This window comes from Pleurodeles waltl, chromosome 8 (assembly GCF_031143425.1).
Source record: "Pleurodeles waltl isolate 20211129_DDA chromosome 8, aPleWal1.hap1.20221129, whole genome shotgun sequence".
NCBI lineage: Eukaryota > Metazoa > Chordata > Amphibia > Caudata > Salamandridae > Pleurodeles > Pleurodeles waltl.
The window spans coordinates 1,402,797,631-1,402,824,025 of record NC_090447.1 but is presented as its reverse complement, the minus strand read 5'-3'; the positions used below and the strand labels follow the sequence as shown (position 1 = coordinate 1,402,824,025).

General features: G+C 44.2%; 1 protein-coding gene across 3 annotated transcripts in view; it reads left to right on the top strand.

Moving 5' to 3' along the window:
* Nucleotides 1-19,714, top strand: part of PATL2 (PAT1 homolog 2) — a 261,206-nt gene extending 241,492 nt beyond the window's left edge. For all 3 annotated transcript variants that reach the window (XM_069203213.1, XM_069203212.1, XM_069203211.1), the window contains one exon: nucleotides 18,942-19,714. In XM_069203213.1, coding sequence (XP_069059314.1) covers nucleotides 18,942-18,981 — 40 coding nt within the window. In that variant the 3' untranslated portion in view covers nucleotides 18,982-19,714. The remainder of the gene's footprint in view (nucleotides 1-18,941) is intronic.
* The last annotated feature ends 6,681 nt before the right edge of the window (nucleotides 19,715-26,395 follow it).

Sequence of the window (26,395 nt, the reverse complement as noted above, 5' to 3'; positions counted from 1 at the left end):
TGTGGAATCTGTCAGTTGAGCCTCGGTGTCTTACTAGACGGACCGGTTTCCTTTGTACCATCTTACTTTACAATAAAGATTTACTTTCCTGTGTTCCGGTTCTTCATTAACTGACACCACTACAATTTGGCGACGAGGATGGTGAAGGTGTAGCAGCTGACCGGCGTTCTTTACAGTTTACGGAGTTTGCTAACATCAGCTGGCGTTTCCTGGCAGATATTCCGCACAACGCTACTTCTACTGTCCAGGTGACTTTCATATTTTTTTTGTGTGGACTCTGCTTTAAAGCCATCAGCTTACGCGCATTAAAAAGGTGCGCGCGAGCGGAAATCAAAGATACGCGCGAGCGGAAATCAAAGATACGCGCGAGCGGAAATCAAAGATACGCGCAAGCGGAAATCAAAGATACGCGCAAGCGGAAATCAAAGATACGCGCAAGCGGAAATCAAAGATACGCGCAAGCGGGAACCGTTGCTTCACGCGCGTGTCTCCAGGGAAACAGACGTGACATCCGGGAGTCCCTGTTACCTATCAGGGAGTCCGTGTTGCCTTGCCAACAGTGACATGCCGCGTGTGTCTCCTGGGAAACGGAGACGCGCCATACAGGAGGAATCTGAGCACGTCTCCAAGGAAATGGGACGCAGTATCGGAACAATTCACTGCCTGGGCATCTCCTCGCAAAGGGAGCGAGGAACACTTATTTTTTTTTCTTGCTATTTTTTTATCTTGCCTTTGCATAAAACTGAAGCTATTACTTAGGATAGTCAAGTGGCAAATTGACTTATTTTTTTTTTCTTAACAAATATATATTGAAGAAAAATAAATAAAACTCAACTACAGTACTTTTGAGGAAGAATTTATTGATAATTGGAAACAGGTCCAGGGTGTTTGGTCATTGTCTGCAATTTGACTGGAACTGTGCACTGAGGCGTGGTGCAATATGACACAACCTAATTTTACAATTGTTCCTCCACAAGCATTTTGGGCTATTGGAAGTGCACCACCTGTCAAGTGGGTGGAATGGAAAGACTATTTCCTGAATTATCTAGGTACCATTGATGTAGAGAATAAAATGGCTGCAAACAGAAGAAAAGGATCTTGCTGCATTCATTGGGGCCTATTGGATTGAAAACATACAATAAAATGCCAAAGGGTCTTAAGGGTGGGGACTTATGTGTTTTTAATGCAGCGATGCAAGATCTTGATAAATATTTTGCACCAAAGGTTTGCGTTGGAATTGTTCGATATAAGTTTTTCCAGATGAAACGAGAAAGGGAAGCCTGTGGATGACTATGTTGCAGACTTAAAGAAATTGGCCCTTGACTGCAAGTTTGGTGCAATCCATGATGACCTTCTAAGGGATCAAGTGGTCATGCATGGTAACAATCAATCTATCCAAGAAAGATTGTGGGTAAATGGTGATTCTCCACTGGAAGAGATCTTTGCTATAGTAAGGAAGGCAGAGATTTCTGAAGGTGCGTTTCAGAATTAAGATCAACAGAGAAAAGTGGTGACTGTGTTTACAAAGTGGCGAATCGCACAACGGTGAAGGAGCAGAAAACTCCACAAGGTGGTGATGGTGAGAGAAGATGTTACAGATGTGATAGTAAGGAACATCTGGCGTACACTAAAACATGTCCAGCCTTAAAACTAAAGTGCAGCAAATGCAGTATTGTGGGCCACTTTGCAAGGGTATGCAGAAATAAAAAGAAGATAGTTAAATGTATATATGAAGGTAACGATCTTATAGGAAGTGATAGTGAAGAAAAAACTGTAGAGTCCAGAGATATTGCGGAGGGTGGAAACTTTATTCTAAATATAACTGAGGCGAATACCAAAGGGAAACTCGTGTGCGACATGGAAATTGGTGGGATCCCTATTACAATGTATGCAGACTCTGGCTCACTGTTCACCATAGTAAATGAAGATGTGTGGAACAAAACATTAGTGGGTAAAATAGGCACACAGTTAGTACAACCTGACATTCAACCTGAAAGTTATACTGGAGAAAAAATCGACTTATTAGGTTTTAGGTGGCTTTTGTTCTCTTTCAAAAATAGGAGTGCCAGAGGAAAGCTATATGTATCAAAAAAAGGGCCATCAGTTCTAGGTTGGAAAGATCAAGGACATTTACAAATGGTTTTAGATCCTAACGGCAAAGAAAAAGTGTTGGTGGTGGGTGAAGGGCATTCCTTGGCTACGGAAATGGAAGGAAAATTTCCTAAGGTTTTTGATAAACAACTGGGGAAATTAATAGGTTTTGACCACGAAATTGTATTAAAGCTGCTACACCAAAAATCCATAAAGTGAGATCGGTGCATATGATGATGAGAGGTTTCAAAGGAGTTGGAAAAATTGATGTTAATGGACGTTATTGAACCAATAGAAAGTTCGTAGTGGATTTCGCCTGTAGTAATTGCTCGGCGCAGTAATGGGAAGATTCACTTATGCGTTGACTTAAGATATTTGAATGATAACATTGTTATTGATCGCTTTCCGTTACCAAAGATCACGGAGATGGTCTCCAGTCTCAAGGGTGCCTGTTGGTTTTCCACAATTGACTTATCAGCTGCCTATCATCAGGTTCCTCTGTCAGCGGAATCGAAGAAACTTACAGCCTTTATCACACCTTTTGGGTGTTTCCAATATAAAAGGATGACGTTTGGACTAGTCAGCTGCAGCAGTTTTTCAATGTTTAATGCATAAGTTGTTTGGGAAATCCAGGGGTGTGATGTGTTTTGAGGATGACATTTTATTATTTGGGGAAGATAGGAATGTGCATGATGGGAGATTGCGACACGTGTTGGAGGTGTTGGAAAACAAGGGTTTAACTGTAGAACTAAGCAAGTGTAAATTTGCAGAGAGAAGTGTGGAGTATTTGGGGCATGAAATCAGTGGAGAAGGGGTAAAACCCAAAGCGTCATTAGTGGATGCTATCATTAATGCGTCAACTCCTACAACTGAGGAGGTAAGGTCCTTCTTGGTTATGGCGGAATTTTGTGCCAAATTTATCCCAAATTTTGCAGGTAAAGTTTACAACTTGAGACAACTAATTAAAAAAATAAATAAAAAAATCACGGTTTGCATGGAATGACTTATGTGAACGAGAGTTTGGAAACATAAAAAGGGATTTGAGCAAAGTGGCAAATTTAGAGAGTTTTGACCCTGAATTGGATACTTTTGTGACCACAGATGCAAGTAATAAAGGACTAGGTGCCGTTTTATCTCAGAGATAGGGACGGAAGGGAAAGAATCGTACTGTTTGCTTCCAGGTCATTGTCTCCATCTGAGGAGAGGTATTCAGTTATTGAAAAGGAAGCCTTAGCTTGCGCTTGGGCACTGGGACATTTCCGTGCATTTGTGTGGGGTAAGAACATTATAGTTCAGTGTGATCATAAACCTTTGATCAAATTACTCACATGTGAAGGTAGCGTGTTAGCATCAGCAAGAATACTAAGGCTGTCCATGCGCATGAAGGATTTCATGTACTGCATTGTGTATGTTCCTGAGATAAACAATTTAATGGCGGATTGTTTATCCAGATTACCAAGTCCGTTAGATGTGTAGACAAACCGTGGAGTGAATGGAGTGTTGCTCTTGTACATGATTCTGGTAGATCTGCTCTTAGAAAAGATTGTTGGAGAAACGAAATGGATGAGGATGCTGTATTGCAATCTGTTTTAAAGTTCGTTTTAGAAGAGTGGCTGTAGGAAAGTCCTTTTTTTTTTGCCTGATCACCCCCACTCTTTTTGGATAGGTACTGGTGGTTACTGACTCTTGGCTGTGCCCTGGGTACTGCTTACCAGTCCCAGGGCCAGTGCTCTGTGTAAAATGGATATGCAAATTAGGCTAATTATAATTGGCTAAGTTAACCTACCTATAAGTCCCTAGTATATGGTAGGGCATGTAGTTTTAGGGACCACAGCATAGGAGGTGCACACCTAGGTGCACTGCTGAGGTGCCCAGTGTCATTTTAAAAGCAAGCCTGCCTGTTGGAAAATGGGTTATTGGTAGGGCAGGTAGGTACCTACACCTAGCAACAAGCCACAAACCTCCACAAAAGTACAGTTAGGTCTCAGTAAATTAATCCCAGCTCTACCCTTGGTAGCTTGGCATCGAGCGTCAAGGCTTAACTTAGGAGACAAAGTGTAAAGCATTCAAATATCACACAACAGTAATTAAATAAAACACAGGAAACAGTTTAAAAATCCAAAACCAATTTATAAAAATAGCTTATATTTTTATCTTTAAAATGACACAAAAACGATTAAAATCGGTTCAGGGGAACCGGAGATATGAATTTTTAAAGTATTATTATTTTCTAGCGCTTAGAAACAAAAAGCGCCAATCGGGTCATCTGGTTGCACCAGGACCGGGGCAAAGTCAAATTTCAGGCCGACCGCGATGGAGCCCTGCTCGGCTACAAGTCGCGGGAGGCCTCGGTTAAAAAGTTACCTTCTGACTTAGTCTCTTTTTTGATGTTTTTCTTCGCCGGGACGAACCTGCCAGTTGGATCCGACCTCCTGGAGCCCTTGTCCGGATACGCGAAGTCGGTTTCCTCGGTGGTGATTTCCTCCTTCGGACTTAGTCGTTTTTTCGAGATGAAAATCCTTCGACCGGGGTAAACCTGGATCTTGATCCGACGTCCGTGGAGCCCTTCTCGGATACGATGGCTGGAAGGTCCCGGTCAACTTTTTACGTTCGGACTTAGTCTTTTTTTCGGATGTTTTTCTTGACCGGGACGAACCACGAAGTCAGGCCGGGTCGCGGTTGAGGCAAGCCGGCTAGAATTTCCGCGTCGAGTCGGTCACTTTATGGAGCTTTTTTCTAAAATTTCTCCAATCTTTTCCAAACTTCTGGGGCTTCACCCAGATGTTCTTTTGGGGTCCACAGCTCACCCCAAGGGTCCAGAAGTTCTGTGATGGTCCTTGGGAAGTGCGGACTTCAACTCCCAGAGTGCACCTGGCGCAAACTCCTTTTTGGGCAGTGGTCAGCTGGTCACTTTTTCAGGAGTTGGTGCAGGGGACTCTGGTTAGCAATTTTTCACCTGTAGCAAACAGGGAGTCCCTCCTTGAACCAGTGGAAGCCAGGCAAAGTCCTTCTTGTGGTGAAGCCCAAGTGTGCAGCTGGTGCAGTCTTTCTGAGTGCAGGGTCCAGGTGCAGGCCAGGGGTCCAGCAGGGCAGTCCTTCTTCTCCTTGTAGTTCTTTCTTCTTGAAATTTGGTGGGGATCTGAGGCGTGGGTGCAGGTCTGCCAGTTTTATCCTTGCTCCTGGGTGAAAAGCAGGGGGGCCCTGGTCCTCCAATCAGGGACAGGGTCGTCCCCCTGTGATGACCACTTCCTGGGAAGTGTGGCAAAAATCCATCCCAGAAGGCAATAGTCTCTAAAAATCCAAAATGGATGAATCTGATTTTTGGAGGAGAGATCTGGCTGAGCCCACCCACTGGTGTGGCTAAAAATCATAAACACACCCCTCTCCTGCCCTCTCCTAATCTAATCAAGGGGGCACCTAGCTGTCTGGGGTTGCAGGATGTGGGGGTGTTGCTGGGTGCTCCAGATGTCCTTCTCTGCCTTTGAAGACCAGTTTTGCAGCCCTCCCCCTTCCTGCTTCCCCATCTGCTGAGGGGAGATTCTCTCCCCCAAGCACATTCCTTTGTGTGAAGCCAGGCCACTTCACACCTCATTAAAGTGGCCTGGCAGAAGCTGCTGCAGGCTGGCCAATCAGAGCACAGCAGCAAAAACAATGCAGAGCTGAAATTGGCAACTTTTTAGGTAAAGTCTAAACTTTTTACCTGCACTAGTTATATTAAATCCAACAACTGGAAGTTGTGGGATTTATTATAACAATCAATTTGATACCAAATTCTTGGTATGTAACATTTAAGGAGACTTTAAAATTTAAAATAAAGTCTGCCCATTCTAGCCTATGAAGGCCATTTACTTCAATGAGGGAAAAACGAATTTGGCTGTTTTTACCTCACCAGGGCTTATAAATCTATTTTTATAAAGTCCCTGCTTATAGTTACATGGCACCCTGCCCTAGGGGCACATAGGGCACACCTTAGGGGTGACTTATATGTAAAAATAAGGTAGTTTAAGACTTTGGAAGTACCTTTAATTCCAAAGTCGAATTTGCATATAACTTTAATTTAAAAGCAGCCAGCAAGGCAGGCTTGCTTTTAAAATGACACTGGGCACCTCAGCAATGCACCTAGGTGTGCACCACCTATGCTGTGGTCCCTAAACCTACATGCCCTACCATATACTAGGGACTTATAGGTAGGTTAACTTAGCCAATTATAATTAGCCTAATTTGCATATCCATTTTACACAGAGCACAGGCCCTGGGACTGGTTAGCAGTACCCAGGGCACCATCAGAGTCAGGAAAACACCAGCATAAAGTGGAAAATGGGGGCAAAAAGTTATGGGGCCTCTGCAATCAGCCCCAGTTTCTCACACTGCCTTGCTGGCTGCTTTTAAATTAAAGTTATATGCAAATTCGACTTTGGAATTAAAGGTACTTCCAAAGTCTTAAACTACCTTATTTTTACATATAAGTCACCCCTAAGGTGTGCCCTATGTGCCCCTAGGGCTGGGTGCCATGTAACTATAAGCAGGGACTTTATAAAAATAGATTTATAAGCCCTGGTGAGGTAAAAACAGCCAAATTCGTTTTTCCCTCATTGAAGTAAATGGCCTTCATAGGCTAGAATGGGCAGACTTTATTTTAAATTTTAAAGTCTCCTTAAATGTTACATACCAAGAATTTGGTATCAAATTAATTGTTGTAATAAATCCCACAACTTCCAGTTGTTGGATTTAATATAACTTGTTCAGGTAAAAAGTTTAGACATTACCTAAAAAGTTGCCAATTTCAGCTCTGCATTGTTTTTGCTGCTGTGCTCTGATTGGCCAGCCTGCAGCAGCTTCTGCCAGGCTACCTTGATGAGGTGTGAAGTGGCCTGACTTCACACAAAGGAATGTGCTTGGGGGAGAGAAATCTCCCCTCAGCAGATGGTGAGGCAGGAAGGGGGAGGGCGGCCAAACTGGCCTTCAAAGGCAGAGAAGGACATTTGGAGCACTCAGCAACACCCCCACATCCTGCAACCCCAGACAATTAGGTGCCCCCTTAATTAGATTAGGAGAGGGCAGGAGAGGGGTGTGTTTATGATTTTTAGCCACACCAGTGGGTGGGCTCAGCCAGATCTCTCCTCCAAAAATCAGATTCATCCATTTTGGATTTTTAGAGACTATTGCCTTCTGGGATGGATTTTTGCCACACTTCCCAGGAAGTGGTCATCACAGGGGGACGACCCTGTCCCTGATTGGAGGACCAGGGCCCCCCTGCTTTTCACCCAGGAGCAAGGATAAAACTGGCAGACCTGCACCCACGCCTCAGATCCCCACCAAATTTCAAGAAGAAAGAACTACAAGGAGAAGGACTGCCCTGCTGGACCCCTGGCCTGCACCTGGACCCTGCACTCAGAAAGACTGCACCAGCTGCACACTTGGGCTTCACCACAAGAAGGACTTTGCCTGGCTTCCACTGGTTCAAGGAGGGACTCCCTGTTTGCTACAGGTGAAAAATTGCTAACCAGAGTCCCCTGCACCAACTCCTGAAAAAGTGACCAGCTGACCACTGTCCAGTGGCCAAAAAGGAGTTTGCGCCAGGTGCACTCTGGGAGTTGAAGTCCGCACTTCCCAAGGACCATCACAGAACTTCTGGACCCTTGGGGTGAGCTGTGGACCCCAAAAGAACCTTAAAAGAACATCTGGGTGAAGCCCCAGAAGTTTGGAAAAGATTGGAGAAATTTTGGAAAAAAGCTCCATAAAGTGACCGACCCAACGCGGAAATTCTAGCCGGCTTGCCTCAACCGCGACCCGGCCTGACTTCGTGGTTCGTCCCGGTAAAGAAAAACATCCGAAAAAAAGACTAAGTCCGAACGTAAAAAGTTGACCGGGACCTTCCAGCCATCGTATCCGAGAAGGGCTCCACGGACGTCGGATCAAGATCCGGGTTTACCCCGGTCGAAGGATTTTCATCTCGAAAAAACGACTAAGTCCGAAGGTAAAAATCACCACCGAGGAAACCGACTTCGCGTATCCGGACAAGGGCTCCAGGAGGTCGGATCCAACTGGCAGGTTCGTCCCGGTGAAGAAAAACTTCAAAATAAAGACTAAGTCAGAAGGTAACTTTTTAACCGAGGCTTCCCGCGACCTGTATCCGAGCAGGGCTCCATCGCGGTCGGCCTGAAAGTTTGACTTTGTCCCGGCCCTGGTGCAACCAGATGACCCGATTGGCGCTTTTTGTTTCTATGCGCTAGAAAATAATAATACTTTAAAAATTCATATCTCCGGTTCCCCTGAACCGATTTTAATCGTTTTTGTGTCATTTTAAAGATAAAAATATAAGCTATTTTTATAAATTGGTTTTGGATTTTTAAACTGTTTCCTGTGTTTTATTTAATTACTGTTGTGTGATATTTGAATGCTTTACACTTTGTCTCCTAAGTTAAGCCTTGACGCTCAATGCCAAGCTACCAAGGGTAGAGCTGGGATTAATTTACTGAGACCTAACTGTACTTTTGTGGAGGTTTGTGGCTTGTTGCTAGGTGTAGGTACCTACCTGCCCTACCAATAACCCATTTTCCAACATAATTGGAAGCAGCGACGGGATCCTGTACTTGTGTTCAATATCACGTTACAGTTTTAGATAAAACAAATTAAAAATCCTTTAAATTGTCCTAGTGCAAAAAATTTTTTAATTTTTAATTTTAATTTTTTTTTTGTAATTAATTTGGATTAATTTCAATTATTGAATTTTTGTAATTTTTCTAAATTCTTGTTTCCAATTTTTGCAAAAAGTTTTTGTTGACACAAAACTAGGGAACCATGGAGCTTGATCTGGCTAGCCTACCCACACTGACAGTAGTCCAGCTTAGGGGGTTGTGTATTGAGAGGGGGTTGCCTGCAACCACTAATCTCAGGAAGGAAATCCTGATTAAATCCCTGACAGCATGGGCTGAGGCCCAAGAGGTAGAGACAGAGGAAGCTCCAGAGGAGGAACCAAAAGAGGATGATGCTAACTCTAACCACTCAGGGGAGGAAAGGCATCAGACCCCAAGTGAGGAAGAGGAGGAACGGTCCTCACTGGACACAGTCACTAGGGGCAGACCCAAAGCTAGTGGTAGGAAGAGGGTCCTTTCAGGAGGAGAGAACCCATCCATCAGGGAGAGAGAGCTGGAAGCCCAGCTAGCCTACATAGCTTTGGAGGCAGATAAGCTTGCCCTAGAAAAAAAGAAGTGGGCAAGCAAAGAAAAAAAAGATGGAAGCAGCGAGAAAGAAACTGAGGTGTCCCTGGGTGGGGGTTTTGCCCCCAGATTACCCAAAGGGGTGGTTCCTGCCTATGTAGAGGGGGATGACATCGATAAGTGGCTGGGGGCCTTTGAGAGGGCCCTCCAGATGAGGAAAGTCAAGCCTCAGTACTGGGGTTCACTCCTTTGGGAGTTAGTTCCCAACTCTGGGAGGGATAGGCTCCTAACCATGAGTGGGGAGGATGCAGACTCATACCCCAGTATGAAGAGTTGCTTGACTAAAAAGTTTGGTCTAACCCCAGAGCAGTATAGGCTTAAGTTTAGGGACACCCAAAAGACCAGCACCCAGTCCTGGGTGGACTTTGTGGACATTTCAGTGAAAGCACTGGAGGGCTGGATACAGGGCAACAGGGTAAGTACCTTTGAGGGGCTGTACAATTTGATTATGAGGGAGCACCTTCTAACTAATTGTGTCCAAGAGAGGCTCCGCCAGTATCTAGTAGACTCTAGGTTGACCAACCCCAGAGAGCTGGGGGAGGCAGCAGATGACTGGTTAAGAACTAGGGTTAACCAGAGACCCCCAGGGGGTGATCAGAAAAAGGGAGGACATGGTTCTTCTCAGGGGAAGAACCAGGGGAAAGATGACAAAAAACCCAAAGAGTCCTCACAAGAGTCCCCAAAAACTTCTCAGGGAGGGGGAGCCCCGAGCCAATTCACTTCTAAAGGGAAAGGGTATCAGGGAAAGAATTTTGATCCTGCTAAAGCAGGAAAGTTTCAGGAGCTTGCTAAGGCCGGCAAGTGTTTTGACTGTTATCAGCCAGGACATAAGAGAGGAGATGCTATCTGCACCAAGAAGCCCCCCCACTGGTGGGCAATCCCAGGGGATTGCTAGTGTAGGGTTGGGGGTGGAAGTTGGCCCAGGGGTGGAATCAGGGTACACTGAAGTCACCTTAGTATCCGTGGGTGGGGTGGACATTGCAACTATGGCCACCTTACCTCCCATCATGCAGAGGTATAGGCAGAGGCCTAAAGTCAATGGGACTGAAGTGGAAGCTCTGAGAGATACAGGAGCCAGTGTGACAATGGTCACAGAAAAGCTGGTTTCTCCAGAGCAGGTCTTACCTGGTGTCTTCCACCAGGTGACTTATGCAGATAGCAGAACCAAACTCCATCCCATGGCTATGGTAAGTCTGGAATGGGGAGGTGTGACTGGCCCTAAAAAAGTAGCTGTAGCTCCTGCCCTCCCAGTAGAGTGTCTGCTGGGAAATGATCTTGAAGCATCTGAATGGTCAGAAGTGGAGAGAAGGGTCCATGCAAAGATGCTGGATCTCCCTGAATGGGTGTGTGCTGTGACCAGGTCACAGGCAGCACAACAGGGAAATGCTGGACACTTGGACCCTGGAACAATGGGCCAAGCCTCCAAGAAGAAGAGAAAGGGCACTGGGTCTGGCTTACCAGCCCCAACAAGTACAGAGGGTCAGGAAGAATCCAACCCTGAGGGGGAGGATCTGAACTCTGAGGGAGGGACACCTTCCCTGCAAACTCTGCCTGACTTGGCAGAACTGCAAGGGGCAGGTGGGCCCACCAGAGAAGATTTGTGCCAGGGACAAAGAGAGTGTCCCACTCTTGAGGGCCTGAGGCAGACTGCTGCCAGACAAGAACAAGGGGATACCAGTGGTACCCACAAGGTTTACTGGGAGGATGGAGTTCTCTACACTGAGGCTAGGACCCTCAAAGAAGGGGCTACTAGGAGAGTAGTGGTCCCCCAAAAGTATAGAGAATTCCTCCTTACCTTAAGCTATGATATCCCCTTAGCTGGTCATTTGGGACAGACCAAGACCTGGAACAGGCTGGTCAACCATTTTTTTTGGCCTGAAATGTCAGAAAAAGTCAGGGAGTTTTGCAGCTCCTGTGTCACCTGTCAAGCCAGTGGCAAGACAGGGGGCAAGCCAAAGGCTCCCTTAATTCCACTGCCAGTGGTTGGGACTCCCTTTGAGAGGGTGGGGATTGACATTGTTGGTCCCCTAGACCCACCAACTGCTTCAGGTAACAGGTACATTGTGGTGGTAGTGGACCATGCCACCAGGTACCCTGAGGCAATACCCCTCCGGACAATCACTGCACCCACAGTGGCTAGGGCCCTACTTGGTGTGTTCACCAGAGTGGGATTCCCAAAGGAGGTGGTCTCAGATAGGGGCACAAACTTTGTCAGCCTATCTGAAAGCCATGTGGGAGGAGTGTGGTGTTACTTATAAGTTCAGCACACCCTACCATCCACAGACCAATGGTCTAGTGGAAAGATTCAATAAGACCCTGAAGGGCATGATCATGGGTTTGTCTGACAAACTCAGGAGGAGGTGGGATGTCCTCCTCCCATGCCTGCTGTTTGCCTACAGGGAGGTGCCACAGAAGGGGGTTGGATTCAGCCCCTTTGAGTTACTGTTTGGGCACCCTGTAAGAGGCCCATTGTGCTTGGTGAGAGAGTCTTGGGAAAAGCCTCTCAAGGAAGCCAAGGAGAATGTGCTGGATTATGTACTAGGCCTGCGGTCTCGCATGGCTGAGTATATGAAGAAGGCAAGCAGGAACCTGGAGGCCAGTCAGGAGCTCATGAAGCTCTGGCATGATCAAAAGGCTACCATGCCTGAGTATCACCCAGGACAGCTGGTGTGGGTTTTGGAGCCCATGGCTCCTAGGGCACTACAGGCCAAATGGACTGGGCCCTATCCAATCCTAGAAAAAAAAGGTGAGGTCACCTATTTGGTGGACCTTGGCACCCCCAGGAATCCTCACAGGGTCCTGCATGTTAATAGGATGAAACCCCACCAGGACAGGGCAGACATGACCATGCTGATGGTCACTGATGAAGGGAAGGAGGAGGAGGGTGAACCTCTGCCAGACCTCCTGTCCTCAAAGGAAAAAGATGGGTCAGTGGAGGGAGTGGTACTCTCTCCCAAACTGACAGATCAGCAACAACAGGACTGTAAGCAAGTCTTGGGACAGTTTGCTAGTCTGTTCTCCCTGACCCCTGGACTCACCAGTTGGTGTGTCCATGATGTTGACACTGGTGACAGCTTGCCTGTCAAGAACAAGCTGTACAGGCTGTCTGACCAGGTCAAGGCCAACATCAAAGCTGAAGTGGCTAAGATGTTGGACCTGAAGGTAATTGAGCCCTCTGATAGTCCTTGGTCCAGTCCAGTGGTACTGGTACCCAAAGCTAATCCCCAAGGTGGGAAGAAAGAATTAAGATTCTGTGTGGACTACAGAGGTCTAAATGCAGTCACTAGGACTGATGCTCACCCCATACCTAGAGCTGATGAGCTCATTGACAGGTTGGGGGCTGCCAAATTCCTGAGCACATTTGATCTGACCTCAGGATATTGGCAGATTGCCTTAAGTCCAAGAGCTAAGGAGAGGTCAGAGGGCCACTTTCAGTTCAAGGTGATGCCCTTTGGGATGAAAAATGCTCCTGCCACCTTCCAACGGTTGGTGAATAGAGTCCTATCTGGGTTGGAATCTTTTAGTGCAGCTTATCTGGATGATATAGCTGTATTTAGTTCCACCTGGAGGGACCACCTGGTCCACCTGAAGGAAGTGCTTCAGGCCCTGCTTCAAGCAGGCCTGACTATCAAGGCAAGCAAGTGCCAGATAGGGCAAAGTTCTGTTGTGTACCTGGGCCACCTTGTTGGTGGAGGCCATGTACAACCTCTCCAGCCCAAAATCCAGACTATCCTGGATTGGGAGGCTCCAAAAACCCAGACTCAGGTCAGGGCCTTTCTTGGCCTGACTGGGTATTACAGGAGGTTTGTTCAGAATTTTGGGACCATAGTGGCCCCTCTGACTGAGCTTACCTCCAAGAAACAACCCAAGAAGGTCATTTGGACCCCAGAGTGTCAGAAAGCTTTTGACACCCTAAAACAGGCTATGTGTTCAGCACCAGTGTTACTGGCCCCTGACTATAGCAAGGAGTTTGTAGTGCAAACAGATGCTTCAGAGGAAGGGATTGGGGCAGTGTTAGCACAAGTTAATGAAGAGGGCCATGATCACCCAGTTGCCTTCATCAGCAGGCGACTACTCCCCAGAGAGAAAAAATGGAGTGCCATTGAGAGGGAGGCCTTTGCTGTGGTTTGGTCCCTGAAGAAGTTGAGGCCTTACTTGTTTGGCACTCACTTCCGTGTACAAACTGACCACAGACCTCTCAGATGGTTGATGCAGATGAGGGGGGAGAACCCAAAACTGTTAAGGTGGTCCATTTCCCTACAGGGGATGGACTTCACAGTGGAGCACAGACCTGGGACTGCTCATACCAATGCAGATGGCCTTTCCAGGTTTTTCCACTTAGCTGATGAGGACTACCAGGGTGTAGGTTAGTACCCATCACCTTTCATCTGGGGGGGGGGGCAGTGTAGGAAAGTCCTTTTTTTTTGCCTGATCACCCCCACTCTTTCTGGATAGGTACTGGTGGTTACTGACTCTTGGCTGTGCCCTGGGTACTGCTTACCAGTCCCAGGGCCAGTGCTCTGTGTAAAATGGATATGCAAATTAGGCTAATTATAATTGGCTAAGTTAACCTACCTATAAGTCCCTAGTATATGGTAGGGCATGTAGGTTTAGGGACCACAGCATAGGTGGTGCACACCTAGGTGCATTGCTGAGGTGCCCAGTGTCATTTTAAAAGCAAGCCTGCCTTGCTGGCTGCTTTTAAATTAAAGTTATATGCAAATTCGACTTTGGAATTAAAGGTACTTCCAAAGTTTTAAACTACCTTATTTTTACATATAAGTCACCCCTAAGGTGTGCCCCTAGGGCTGGGTGCCATGTAACTATAAGCAGGGACTTTATAAAAATAGATTTATAAGCCCTGGTGAGGTAAAAACAGCCAAATTCGTTTTTCCCTCATTGAAGTAAATGGCCTTCATAGGCTAGAATGGGCAGACTTTATTTTAAATTTTAAAGTCTCCTTAAATGTTACATACCAAGAATTTGGTATCAAATTGATTGTTATAATAAATCCCACAACTCCCAGTTGTTGGATTTAATATAACTAGTGCAGGTAAAAAGTTTAGACTTTACCTAAAAAGTTGCCAATTTCTGCTCTGCATTGTTTTTGCTGCTGTGCTCTGATTGGCCAGCCTGCAGCAGCTTCTGCCAGGCCACTTTAATGAGGTGTGAAGTGGCCTGGCTTTACACAAAGGAATGTGCTTGGGGGAGAGAATCTCCCCTCAGCAGATGGGGAAGCAGGAAGGGGGAGGGCTGCCAAACTGGTCTTCAAAGGCAGAGAAGGACATCTGGAGCACCCAGCAACACCCCCACATCCTGCAACCCCAGACAGCTAGGTGCCCCCTTGATTAGATTAGGAGAGGGCAGGAGAGGGGTGTGTTTATGATTTTTAGCCACACCAGTGGGTGGGCTCAGCCAGATCTCTCCTCCAAAAATCAGATTCATCCATTTTGGATTTTTAGAGACTATTGCCTTCTGGGATGGATTTTTGCCACACTTCCCAGGAAGTGGTCATCACAGGGGGACGACCCTGTCCCTGATTGGAGGACCAGGGCCCCCCTGCTTTTCACCCAGGAGCAAGGATAAAACTGGCAGACCTGCACCCACGCCTCAGATCCCCACCAAATTTCAAGAAGAAAGAACTACAAGGAGAAGAAGGACTGCCCTGCTGGACCCCTGGCCTGCACCTGGACCCTGCACTCAGAAAGACTGCACCAGCTGCACACTTGGGCTTCACCACAAGAAGGACTTTGCCTGGCTTCCACTGGTTCAAGGAGGGACTCCCTGTTTGCTACAGGTGAAAAATTGCTAACCAGAGTCCCCTGCACCAACTCCTGAAAAAGTGACCAGCTGACCACTGTCCAGTGGCCAAAAAGGAGTTTGCGCCAGGTGCACTCTGGGAGTTGAAGTCCGCACTTCCCAAGGACCATCACAGAACTTCTGGACCCTTGGGGTGAGCTGTGGACCCCAAAAGAACCTTAAAAGAACATCTGGGTGAAGCCCCAGAAGTTTGGAAAAGATTGGAGAAATTTTGGAAAAAAGCTCCATAAAGTGACCGACCCGACGCGGAAATTCTAGCCGGCTTGCCTCAACCGCGACCCGGCCTGACTTCGTGGTTCGTCCCGGTAAAGAAAAACATCCGAAAAAAAGACTAAGTCCGAACGTAAAAAGTTGACCGGGACCTTCCAGCCATCGTATCCGAGAAGGGCTCCACGGACGTCGGATCAAGATCCGGGTTTACCCCGGTCGAAGGATTTTCATCTCGAAAAAACGACTAAGTCCGAAGGTAAAAATCACCACCGAGGAAACAGACTTCGCGTATCCGGACAAGGGCTCCAGGAGGTCGGATCCAACTGGCAGGTTCGTCCCGGTGAAGAAAAACTTCAAAATAAAGACTAAGTCAGAAGGTAACTTTTTAACCGAGGCTTCCCGCGACCTGTATCCGAGCAGGGCTCCATCGCGGTCGGCCTGAAAGTTTGACTTTGTCCCGGTCCTGGTGCAACCAGATGACCCGATTGGCGCTTTTTGTTTCTATGCGCTAGAAAATAATAATACTTTAAAAATTCATATCTCCGGTTCCCCTGAACCGATTTTAATCGTTTTTGTGTCATTTTAAAGATAAAAATATAAGCTATTTTTATAAATTGGTTTTGGATTTTTAAACTGTTTCCTGTGTTTTATTTAATTACTGTTGTGTGATATTTGAATGCTTTACACTTTGTCTCCTAAGTTAAGCCTTGACGCTCGATGCCAAGCTACCAAGGGTAGAGCTGGGATTAATTTACTGAGACCTAACTGTACTTTTGTGGAGGTTTGTGGCTTGTTGCTAGGTGTAGGTACCTACCTGCCCTACCAATAACCCATTTTCCAACAAGGATAATCCCGTCATTGATGGAGAGGAGGGGGTTAATGCGTGCGAAAGAGGTGAATCTGACCATGTGATGGGGCACTCAGATGATGTCGTAGGAAGGAAAAAGGAAGGTGACACTTCCTTGTTGGTTGAAAGATTTTGTGTTAGGGCACATAGCAGCTTCTTCAAATACTTAATGGGTGGCTATCTTCTGGAATATTATTGTACTACTTATGTTTGGTTCTCCATTACATATGTTTGGTTCTCCATTAAGAACCTTTGTTTGGTGTTTTTTTTTTTTTTTTTTTTTTTTTAGAATAAAGGGGGGGATGTGGTGTGTGTGTGTGTGTGTTCTCATTCCTAGTTGGAATGATATGGCCGGTGACACGAGGGGATTCCAAGGTCTATGACGTGTGTAATCTCTTCGTGTCAGTTGAGCCTCAGTGTCTTACTAGACGGACCAGTTTCCTTTGTACCATCTTACTTTACAATAAAGATTTACTTTCCTGTGTTCCGGTTCTTCATTAACCGCCACCACTAAAGATCTGCAAACTCTCCTTAGTTCAGAATGCTGTTTTTTTTTAATGCTTTTTAGGACTGCTGCATTTTGTAGCAAGTAACTGTTTTCTTAATTACCGTTCTACAAACCCTAATTTGAATAGAAACTAGTTTCATAGAAAACAGCGGGAGGTTGAGTGGTAGGTATATTCACCCACTGAAACATCCTAGTACCTTAGTAAATTACAAAACATGAACTGAAATAAGGAGTGCTGTTTGATGCTGCATAGTATAGAAATCCTTAAAGAAAACAAACTCTGAAACAACTTGAGTACTGTAGTTGTAGTAGTTGCACCTTTTACAAAATTGCTTATTGTATATCTTTAACACTTTTCTATTTCCAGCATAACTGACAGTGCTTTAAGGATTTATTTGAGGGGATGGACTGTCCACTCTAATTCAGTTTAGTTCCTTTTGTCAGCTTTTATTGACACTTCAAAATTATTTTGTAATGTGTGTACATCTGTCTGTAGTATTGTATTGATGATCATGTATGCCCATCTCTGTGTGCGCAAGTGGTGTTAGCTTTTCTATCATCTACATGCGTATTCTTTGTACCTGTAGTCTTGACTGACACCTGTCGGCTTTGTATATTCTTGTTTACTCTCTATTTAACCTAGACAAACTGACCTCAATATTGATAGTAAAGTAATTTTGTCACGTGAATTTTGAGCGGAAAGCTGTACTATATTCATACCCTTATGAAGTAACCAAGACTATCACTAGAGTGAGATTGCTGCTTCCTTCTTGAATAATTTTTGTTACAGTTTATTTAACGTCATATTTTCAGGTGATGCTTACAAGTTCTTCCTTTCTTTCAGTGATCTAGACTTCACTTAATACAAGCATATTCAGTATTTTTTCTTTTTTTGCAGCACCTACCTATCGCAACCCTCTAAATTATAATTCTTACTCTCTGATCTTTAGCCTTGTTGCTTCCATTCTTAGTTTCTCCTACATTATTTTAATTTAATCCCTGTCCACTACAACCTTAGCTTGCTCTCATGAATACACTTAAATCCTCAAATGTTTATATAGACTCAACAGTCTTTCACGCTTATCCACTGCTTTGTTAAATTGTTCTAAGCCCCTGTGCCAGAGGGCATCCAGTGTATGTTGCTTTTATAAGGGAACTGGTTTTGTTTCTCCCCCTTTTGTAAATTACCCTTTAATGTTTTCTTTTCATTGTCATAAGCGTATGCGCATCTGAATGTTTATTTGCATAGTTATTATATTGCTTTTCTGTTGTAACTTTTATGTAAAGCTTTCTAGCACCCCTGGGCTCTGTATGTATGTGTGCGAATTGTGGCCATTTAACAAAAGAAAAAAATGTTTTTTTTTTACCTCTGGGCTAAGGGGTCTGGGTGACTCTACCATACCCCCTTTTCTTTCTTTTTTTTACATTTTGTTTTTTCTGGGACTTTGCTGAAGCAGTGTCCCAGATGGCTGCCAACACTTCCTGGTTTGAAGTGTTGGCAGCCAATCAAAGCTGTACACACCCTCTTAATCTTCACAAAGTTGTCACGGCCAGTGATGTGCAAATTGGTTTTTCCTTTAATAGCTCCTAAACTACTGGATAGATTTACACTAAATACGCAAAAGCATAATCTGCGTTCCTTACAGCTAGCTTTCTGACAAATTTGGTGTTGTTCTGTCCATTGTTCGAGCTGTAGCCTTGTTCAAAGGTCCTATGGGAATTAACATGGGGGGTAATTACTTTTTTGACCCTCCCCTTTTTAATTAGCCCCTGCTTGATCGATCATCTCAAACCTTTGCGTGCAACAAGAGTCACCCGGGCACTTTTGTTTGGGGAGTGCTATTTTGTTAAGGTTCATCAAACCGTGCCAAAGATCTAGGCAATTCAAACTGATTTTCTGTGGAAACATGGTCCTAACTAAAACTACCTAGTGGTGATCTCTACTAGGTAATGTGTATGTGTGTGTGTGTGTGTATATATATATATATATATATATATATATATATATATATATATATTTGTGTGTGTGTGTGTGTGTATGCGTATATATATGGATTTTGTTTTTAAACATTTCATGGCACATAACAGGCCTTTCCTACCAACTTCATTTTACCCATGTCTTCCCTTTCAGTAGAATTTTTTTAACACTAATTTGATTGTCAGATCTAATATGTCAGCATGTTCACAGGTATTCTGCCCTATTTTCATTAACTATTTTAATTGATTATGTAATGTTATCTTGCAGATGCCCTCGGCTGCCTTCATACCCAGCTGTTCCATCCTAACATCACAGCTCCATTCAAAGAGCAGAAGGGAGAGATCCAGCTGCATAGTTCTGCCCGCCCCATGCCTTGTGGGAGTGCAGTATATTTTTTTCCATATCGGAATTGAATATTTAATCCTGTTTTAAAGGACGTTTTGGTTAAATTAATTACCAAATGCGAGGTTATAGACTCTGTGGCATGCTTTGTTGAACCATGTTCGTCAAAAATGTGTAAAGCATTAGGTTTTGACAAATTGTAAACCTCTGAAATGTGAAAGACTCGTAACACTTTTTCACTTTTTTTTTGTTTTCCTTCACTAATCATTGAGTGGACTTATGTATGACACCTTCCATTTGCAGATTAACAAATTACTTCAAGTGATACTCTATGGAAATTATTGGTATTTTTTGTGGTGAACTCATTTTAGTGTGTCCATCATAGGCTGAAATTTGCTTCCTTCACTTGAATTGTAAGCTATGCATTCTTCACTAGCAGTGTTCTGGTGATGCTTTGGGATTGGTGCATAACATTCTAAACATGGTTGTGTTTTGGTAAACTGAATATTTAATCCTGTTTTAAAGGAAATTTTGGTTAAATGCAATAAAATGCAATTAATGTAAATTAAATCTTTGATCTTATTTTCATGTTATTGAAAAGGCATGTTAAGTTAGAACTGCTTATGACGTGTTAAAGCACTAATATGTATCTTGAAAAACTAGGAAAAGTTTTTTTCCACTGAACATCTGATGTTCTGTACAGCACTTGCAGAATAAAAACCTACAAAAATTGGCAATATTGTTTCTCTTTGCATTGACTTATTAAACAATAGGCAGGGACTACCTTATGTGGCAAGGCTTTCACAAAAAAAATGAATAGGAAAATAACAATCTGAAAATACTAAAAATACAAGGAAACTGGGCAACTGCAAATGAGGCAGAAAGAACCCTCTTGAATTAATAATGGTTGGCATGTAGCAGCACTGGTCTACCTGAAAATGTGCACAGCTGTATCAGTAATGATGCATTCAGAGTAAGATCATGAACGATGGGGCAAAGAGGAGTAGTGCAAGTATGTAAGACCAGTACATATGCTCAGATTGTGTAGAAGCTGACTTGAGAAAAGGCAATGAAAGACATCTGCATCACCTAGCAAGACATACGAGGTGTCCACACTACTCTTAATGGGGGCAGAGTAATGGAATATATATAATGATGAAGGGGCTTGAGTAGTGTTGTGATCTCTCAAATGGTGTTGAGATGTATATGAGCCACCTTGGTTATCATGGGGCAGAGCACTTTCCATATAAGTGATCAGTGGCATTGTGTGGGTGCTGAATCAAAGAGCATAGATGAGGCTGAATACATTCTTTGCCACAGTGTAAGGTACAGAGCTGGTAAATAAACAAGATGGACATGACAGACATTATCAAAACCCACTACATCAACATCTCCTATTCTGACGACCCCAAGCTAGTTCCTTCACTCTCAGCAGACCCCACTACAACAAAAAAACTTTCACAACTGCGTGAAAAGGTATCAGCCTGGATGAGAAACAATTGCCTGAAGCTCGACACAGGAAAAAAACAAAAAAATAAATAAACAGAAGTGCTGACTTTTGGCAGACACCTCCCTCTGGAACAACTCTTGGTGGCCATTGAAACTTGGTCAGCCCCCCCACTCCAAAGGATTACGCTCGCAACCTCTCCTTGGACTGTGAACTCTCCATGAACTAGCACTGGGAAAAGAATACACAGGCCCTCATCACTCGCTGTCTAACACAGCACCGCACCCTATGCAAGCACAACCGGAGAACTTATGAGAAGACTCCAGACGATCCAGAACGCAGCAGCCAGACTGATCCTCAACTTGCACAAAAGGACCCACATCTCCCACCACCTGAGACCTACACTGGCTCCCCATCCAGAGGAGATGCCACTTCAAGCTCCTGATCCACGTCTACAAAGCCCTCGACGACCAAGGACCGACATACATGAACCACTGCTTAAGTTCCACCAACGATTCTGAAACCTCTGTTCACCTAGCACAGACATTAAGCATCTGCCACTGCTGCACCGGAAGCTGATCCTTCTTCCACCTTCCCACCAAATCATGGAACGTCCTTCCGCCCCTCCCCCTTCAAACAGCACCCACATTGTCAGACTTCAGGAAGGAGCTCAAGACCTGGCTCTTCAACACAGCCAACACAGAGTCTAGATGCCCTTGCGAGTGATAAGCCTGGCTATATAGATAGTTTGACAACCAAGATACCACACTGAAGTAGTTGTGTTCCAGGTTGTCACCTAATTGACCTTTTTTATATTTTCAGTTTATTTTTAGAATTTGCTTGTGAGAAATGTATGCCCATTGAAATTAAGTGGATATTTGCAGCAGATGGTCTTTGAGAGTTGTTTAGTTAACAATCTTTGGGTAGAATTTGCTTCTTTGGTCGATGTGAAGTCTTGACATTGGGTCTTTAACAAGCAAACACTTTGGAGTCAAATGCTTATTACAGTAGTCCATGTGTTGGTCAACATCGAGAGAAGGAAGGCCAGCATTTGTAATCCTTGTCTCGTAAGATAAGTGGGATACAGCACCTACAAAGTTCTGCGTTCAGATTTCAATATTTCAGGCCAGTTTTTGAGTGACAAAACTGGCTGATTTTAAATTGAGACTTAAACAGTTGATTTTGGCAGAACACGAGCCCATTTTCATTCACCCATCTCTTAGTAGACAATCAGAACTGTGGCATTGCACCGATGTGAATTCTATTGCTTATTGAGGTTACAAGATTTTATGTCACAAAGGACTTGTTGCCTTCAGTCCTGTGCTCTTCTGTTGCACTTCATTGTTTGTGTGTCTCTTGGTTTGGCTGGATCTACTGAACTGAACCAGGGCTTCTACCTCTAGATTGCAAGGTTCTGTTAATTGAAAAGCAAAGACAAGTTTTGTGCCCTTTGTGCCATGAAGGCATCTCCTAAGATTGACCACCTCGAAAAATATAAGACTTTAGTACCTTGTAGGGCAACAGGAAGATGGTCACACGATTTATTTATATTGTTTTGGTAGGCAGTAAAGCGTTTCTTTAGGTTTCATGTGATACTATATCATACTGTGGCTGCATCAGTGGATTTATTCCATAGAGTTGGATGGAAGTAAAGGTGGGGAAAGCTGTTTCATGGAGCCCGTGTGTTTGAGTGTTACAAGTTGTTTTTCTTAAAATCTTTTCCATTCACAAGATCGAGTGACTGCTTCTCTCAGTGATACTGCACATGGGTATCGAGTCCTTTGTTAGATTTTCTCTCCGCTGTCTGGTTCAGACGTGTTTCCTCTCGATCAGGTGAATCTCGGTTTGGTATATTCAGAACTTTATTCTACCTTTCTTCTAACGTCGGTATAGTATTTGATCGTGTTATCTATACTATATAGTCAATCCGATTTATATTGTTGGGGTCAGTTTCACACTCTTAGGGGCGTCCATGCCTTTTTTTAGGCCTATTTCGACAAACTTGAATGATAGGCTGATGGAACGAACTCCATTTCGGTTCTGTCCTTGGTGTCACTCCAAGTTTCCCTACACCAACCAACACAGTGTGTAATCTGTCTGTCTCCAGAACAAAGAGAAGAGACCTATGATGCCTGTAGATCATTTCCATCAAAAAAAGACTCTCCGGGACCGTAGAGCGCGTCGATTAGAAGTGGCATCCAAGTTGACAGAAAACGCACCCGACATCTTCGGAGAAGAGCATGCGCAAGAAGAAGTAGGACAACGCACAGCCTTCTCCATTAGAGACTGACTCTGATGTCGAGAGCCAATCCATCCCACCGGTGCATTACATGAATACATTGGCTCCATCGTACCAAACAAACACTATTAAAATGACTCCTGCATTGGTCATCGGTCCTCCACTGCCCTTGGGCCATAGTTGGAGCTGAAAAATGCATTCGATGACCAACCTTTGGTTTCGGCACTGTAAATACATAAGACCAAAATGCATTAGTCACCGACCAGACGACTACATCTGTTTCGGTATCAAGAGGAAAATCAAATATTTCCGCTTCAGAGACGAAAAAGTTAACATTTTCGGAGCCTACATTTTCTGTTTGAGTCAGACATTCAGTGTCCAAACCCTATGAATCGAAAACTGCTATCATTAAACATTCTGCAGATACTGAGGAGTCCTCTTCGATACAACCGATACTTGAAGTGATGGGTGCTAAGCAGCGCAAGTGCAAATACAAAAAAGAACAGGAAGGACCATAGCATCTCCTCCTGTGCCAATTAAGGAGACTCTCATTTCACGAGACTTGGGGCACTGGGCCTCCAACTAAAAGTCTCTAAAGAAAAGGCTACAGAATAACTTCCGCCTTCACCACCACATTCTCCTTTACTTCCATCTACCCCACCATCTCCCCCCTCACCTACACATTCCACATTTTTGCCACAAATATCCGCATCACCTCATAGGGGTGACTTAACTGATGTTCAAGAGGGTGTAGACCCATGGGATCTCTATGATCCTGATCCCATTTAGTCTAATGACCCAGATTTAGATCCAGCAAGGTCATCTCCCCTGAAGATACCACTGCTTATAATCGATAGCTATAGCAGCTGTATATCACAATGTACAATTTCATACAGATCCAATTGAGGAGGACTTCTTGTTTAATACTTTAACAAGTACACACAGAGTCCCAATGTCGCCCTATGCTTCCAGGCATGCTTAGACATGCAGAAGACATTCAAAGAACCGGTCAAGGCAAGAATCACACTTTCATTAAAACACAATTGCCACCTGACTCCATAGTAGTAAGTGCGGCACGAAAACATGCCAATATTCAATCTACAGGAGATGCTCCTCCTTAAGACAGAAAGCAAGAAATTAGATGCAGCTGGCAAGAGTGGCTGCTCAGGCTGCTAATCACTGGGACACTGCAAATTCTCAGGCACTCCTGGCGAGGTACGATAGCCCACTGGGATGGAATGGAAGAGATATTGCAATATCTTCCACAGGAACATCAAGAGAGAGGGCAGGAAATAGCAGAGGGACAGGCCATTTCAAACAATGCAATCAGATGTGCTACTGATGCAGCTGATACAGCAGCAAGGGGGGGTCAACACTCTCCTTGTAATAAGGAGACCTGTATGGGTGAGGTTTTCAGGTTTTAAACCTGAAATACAGCAAGGTGTATTAAACATGCCTTTTGATAAATAGCATTTATTTTGACCAGAGGTGGATACCACCATAGAGATACTTGAAGAAAAAAAACCTGAAACAGCTAAGGCTATGGGTGCACTGTATACCACATCCAGTAGAGGCACTTTTTGTAAGTCTTAATTTACAAGTGGTTTCAAACCATCGACCACAGAACCACCCAAATCACAACAAAAACAGGGATCACACTTCTACAATAGAGGTTCATGCAGAGGCTCAAATAATAGAGGAAGAAGTAAAACATCTGCCTATAAAGGTGGTTCTTCCTCAACAAAACAGTGACTTTTTGCAAATCCCCACAGCGCATACATCTCCTGTGGGAGGAACATTGTTAATTTTTTTATCCACAATGGTACAACATGACCACAGCTCAGTGCATTCTATCAATTATCCAACATGGCTATTAGCTATAACTCATTTCCATTCCACCAACCATTCCTCCTCGTTTCCACAATCTCTCACAACCATCTCACTCTATTAAAAGAGGAGGTACAGTCCCTTCTTCTCAAAGGAGCTATAGAACCACTACCTACATCCCAACAAGGGTTAGGCGTATATTCACTTTACTTCCTCATTCCTAAAAAGGACGGTTCATTAAGAACAATTTTAGATCTTGGGCCTCTCAATCTATACATACTTTCAGAACATTTCCACATGGTCACTCTGTAAGATGATATTCCTTTATTACACCAAGGGGATTACATGACATTGCATCTCAAAGATGCTTATTTCCATATTCCCATACATCCAGCATACCACAAATATCTACGATTTGTCATTGCAGGAAAGCATTACCAGTTCCAGGTACTACCATTCGGGGTAACCGCCCTAAGAGTATTCACAAAATGTTTGGCGGTAGTGGCAGCATTTCTCAGAAGACAACACATACATGTTTTCTCATATCTAGGCGATTGGCTCATAAAAGCCAATACAATTGAAACATGCCAGCAACACACTCAAATTGCATCGTCAACCCTCACAAATACAGCCTTATCAGAAAGCAATTCTGAACACTGTCAGCATTAGCATATCCAAACCTGATAAGGATTCAAGATTTTCAAAATCTCATCTCTCAATTACAGAAGAATCATACTTACACAGTGAAACTAGTGATGCAATATAATGGCTCCTGCATAGTCCTAGTTCCCCATGCAAGACTACACATGCATCTGTTGCCACAGTGCCTATCTCAACAGTAGTCGGTCATCTTCAGGATCTAGTGTTGTTGGACCGCCAGACTCACCGCTCTCTGCAATGGAATCTCACCAACCTTTCAAAAGAGCGGTCCTTTCAGGACCCTGTGCCTCTGATCACTCAACAGATGCATCACAGACAGGTGTGTGGGGGGTGTGGGGCTCACCTCAACAACCTCACTATACAGGGGAAATGGGATTCCATTCAACAGACTTATCACATGAATTATTTGGAACTGCTAGCAGTCTTTCTAGCACTCAAAGCATTCCTTACACAAACCTCAGACAAGGTGGTGTTTGCAGGTATAGACAATATGACTATATTATCTGCAAAAGCAGGGGGGAGAGACTCCATTAAATTATTCCTTCGAGCTCAGACAATTTGGAAGTGGGTGATTCACAATCACATTCAATTACTGGCAGAATATCTTCCAGGAATAGACAGTCAGCGGACCTATTAAGCAGGATGCCGCAACAAGTCCACAAATGGGAAATTCGCCCACAAGTACTTCACCAATACTCTTAATTGAGGGGAACACCAGAGATAGATCTCTTTGCCACCCCAGTAAACTGAAAATGCCGAAACTTCACATCCAGATACCCACACCATCAGTCCAAGGGCAATGTTCTATGGATGAATTGGTCACGGATATTTGCTTACGCTTTTCCTCCTCTTCCACTCAAACCATTTTTAATATGCAAATTGAAAAAAACATCACTCACCATGCTTATAGTAGCACCCTACAGGGGCGCGTCAGCCATGGTACACAACACTGTTAGATCTGGCTGTGGTTCTATATCACAAACTTCCAAACAGACCAGATCTTTTAACTAAAAAGAGAGGTCAAATCAGATATCCAGACCCCCAAAGCACTTTATCTTGCGATATGGCTCCTGAAGTCATAGTTTGACTACTTACACTTCCTTCTGAATGTATGGACATTCTTAAAGAAGCACGCAGACCTACAACTAGATAGTTTTATGCTTCTAAATTGAAACGTTTTGTGTATTGTCAACCTAAAAATATTGA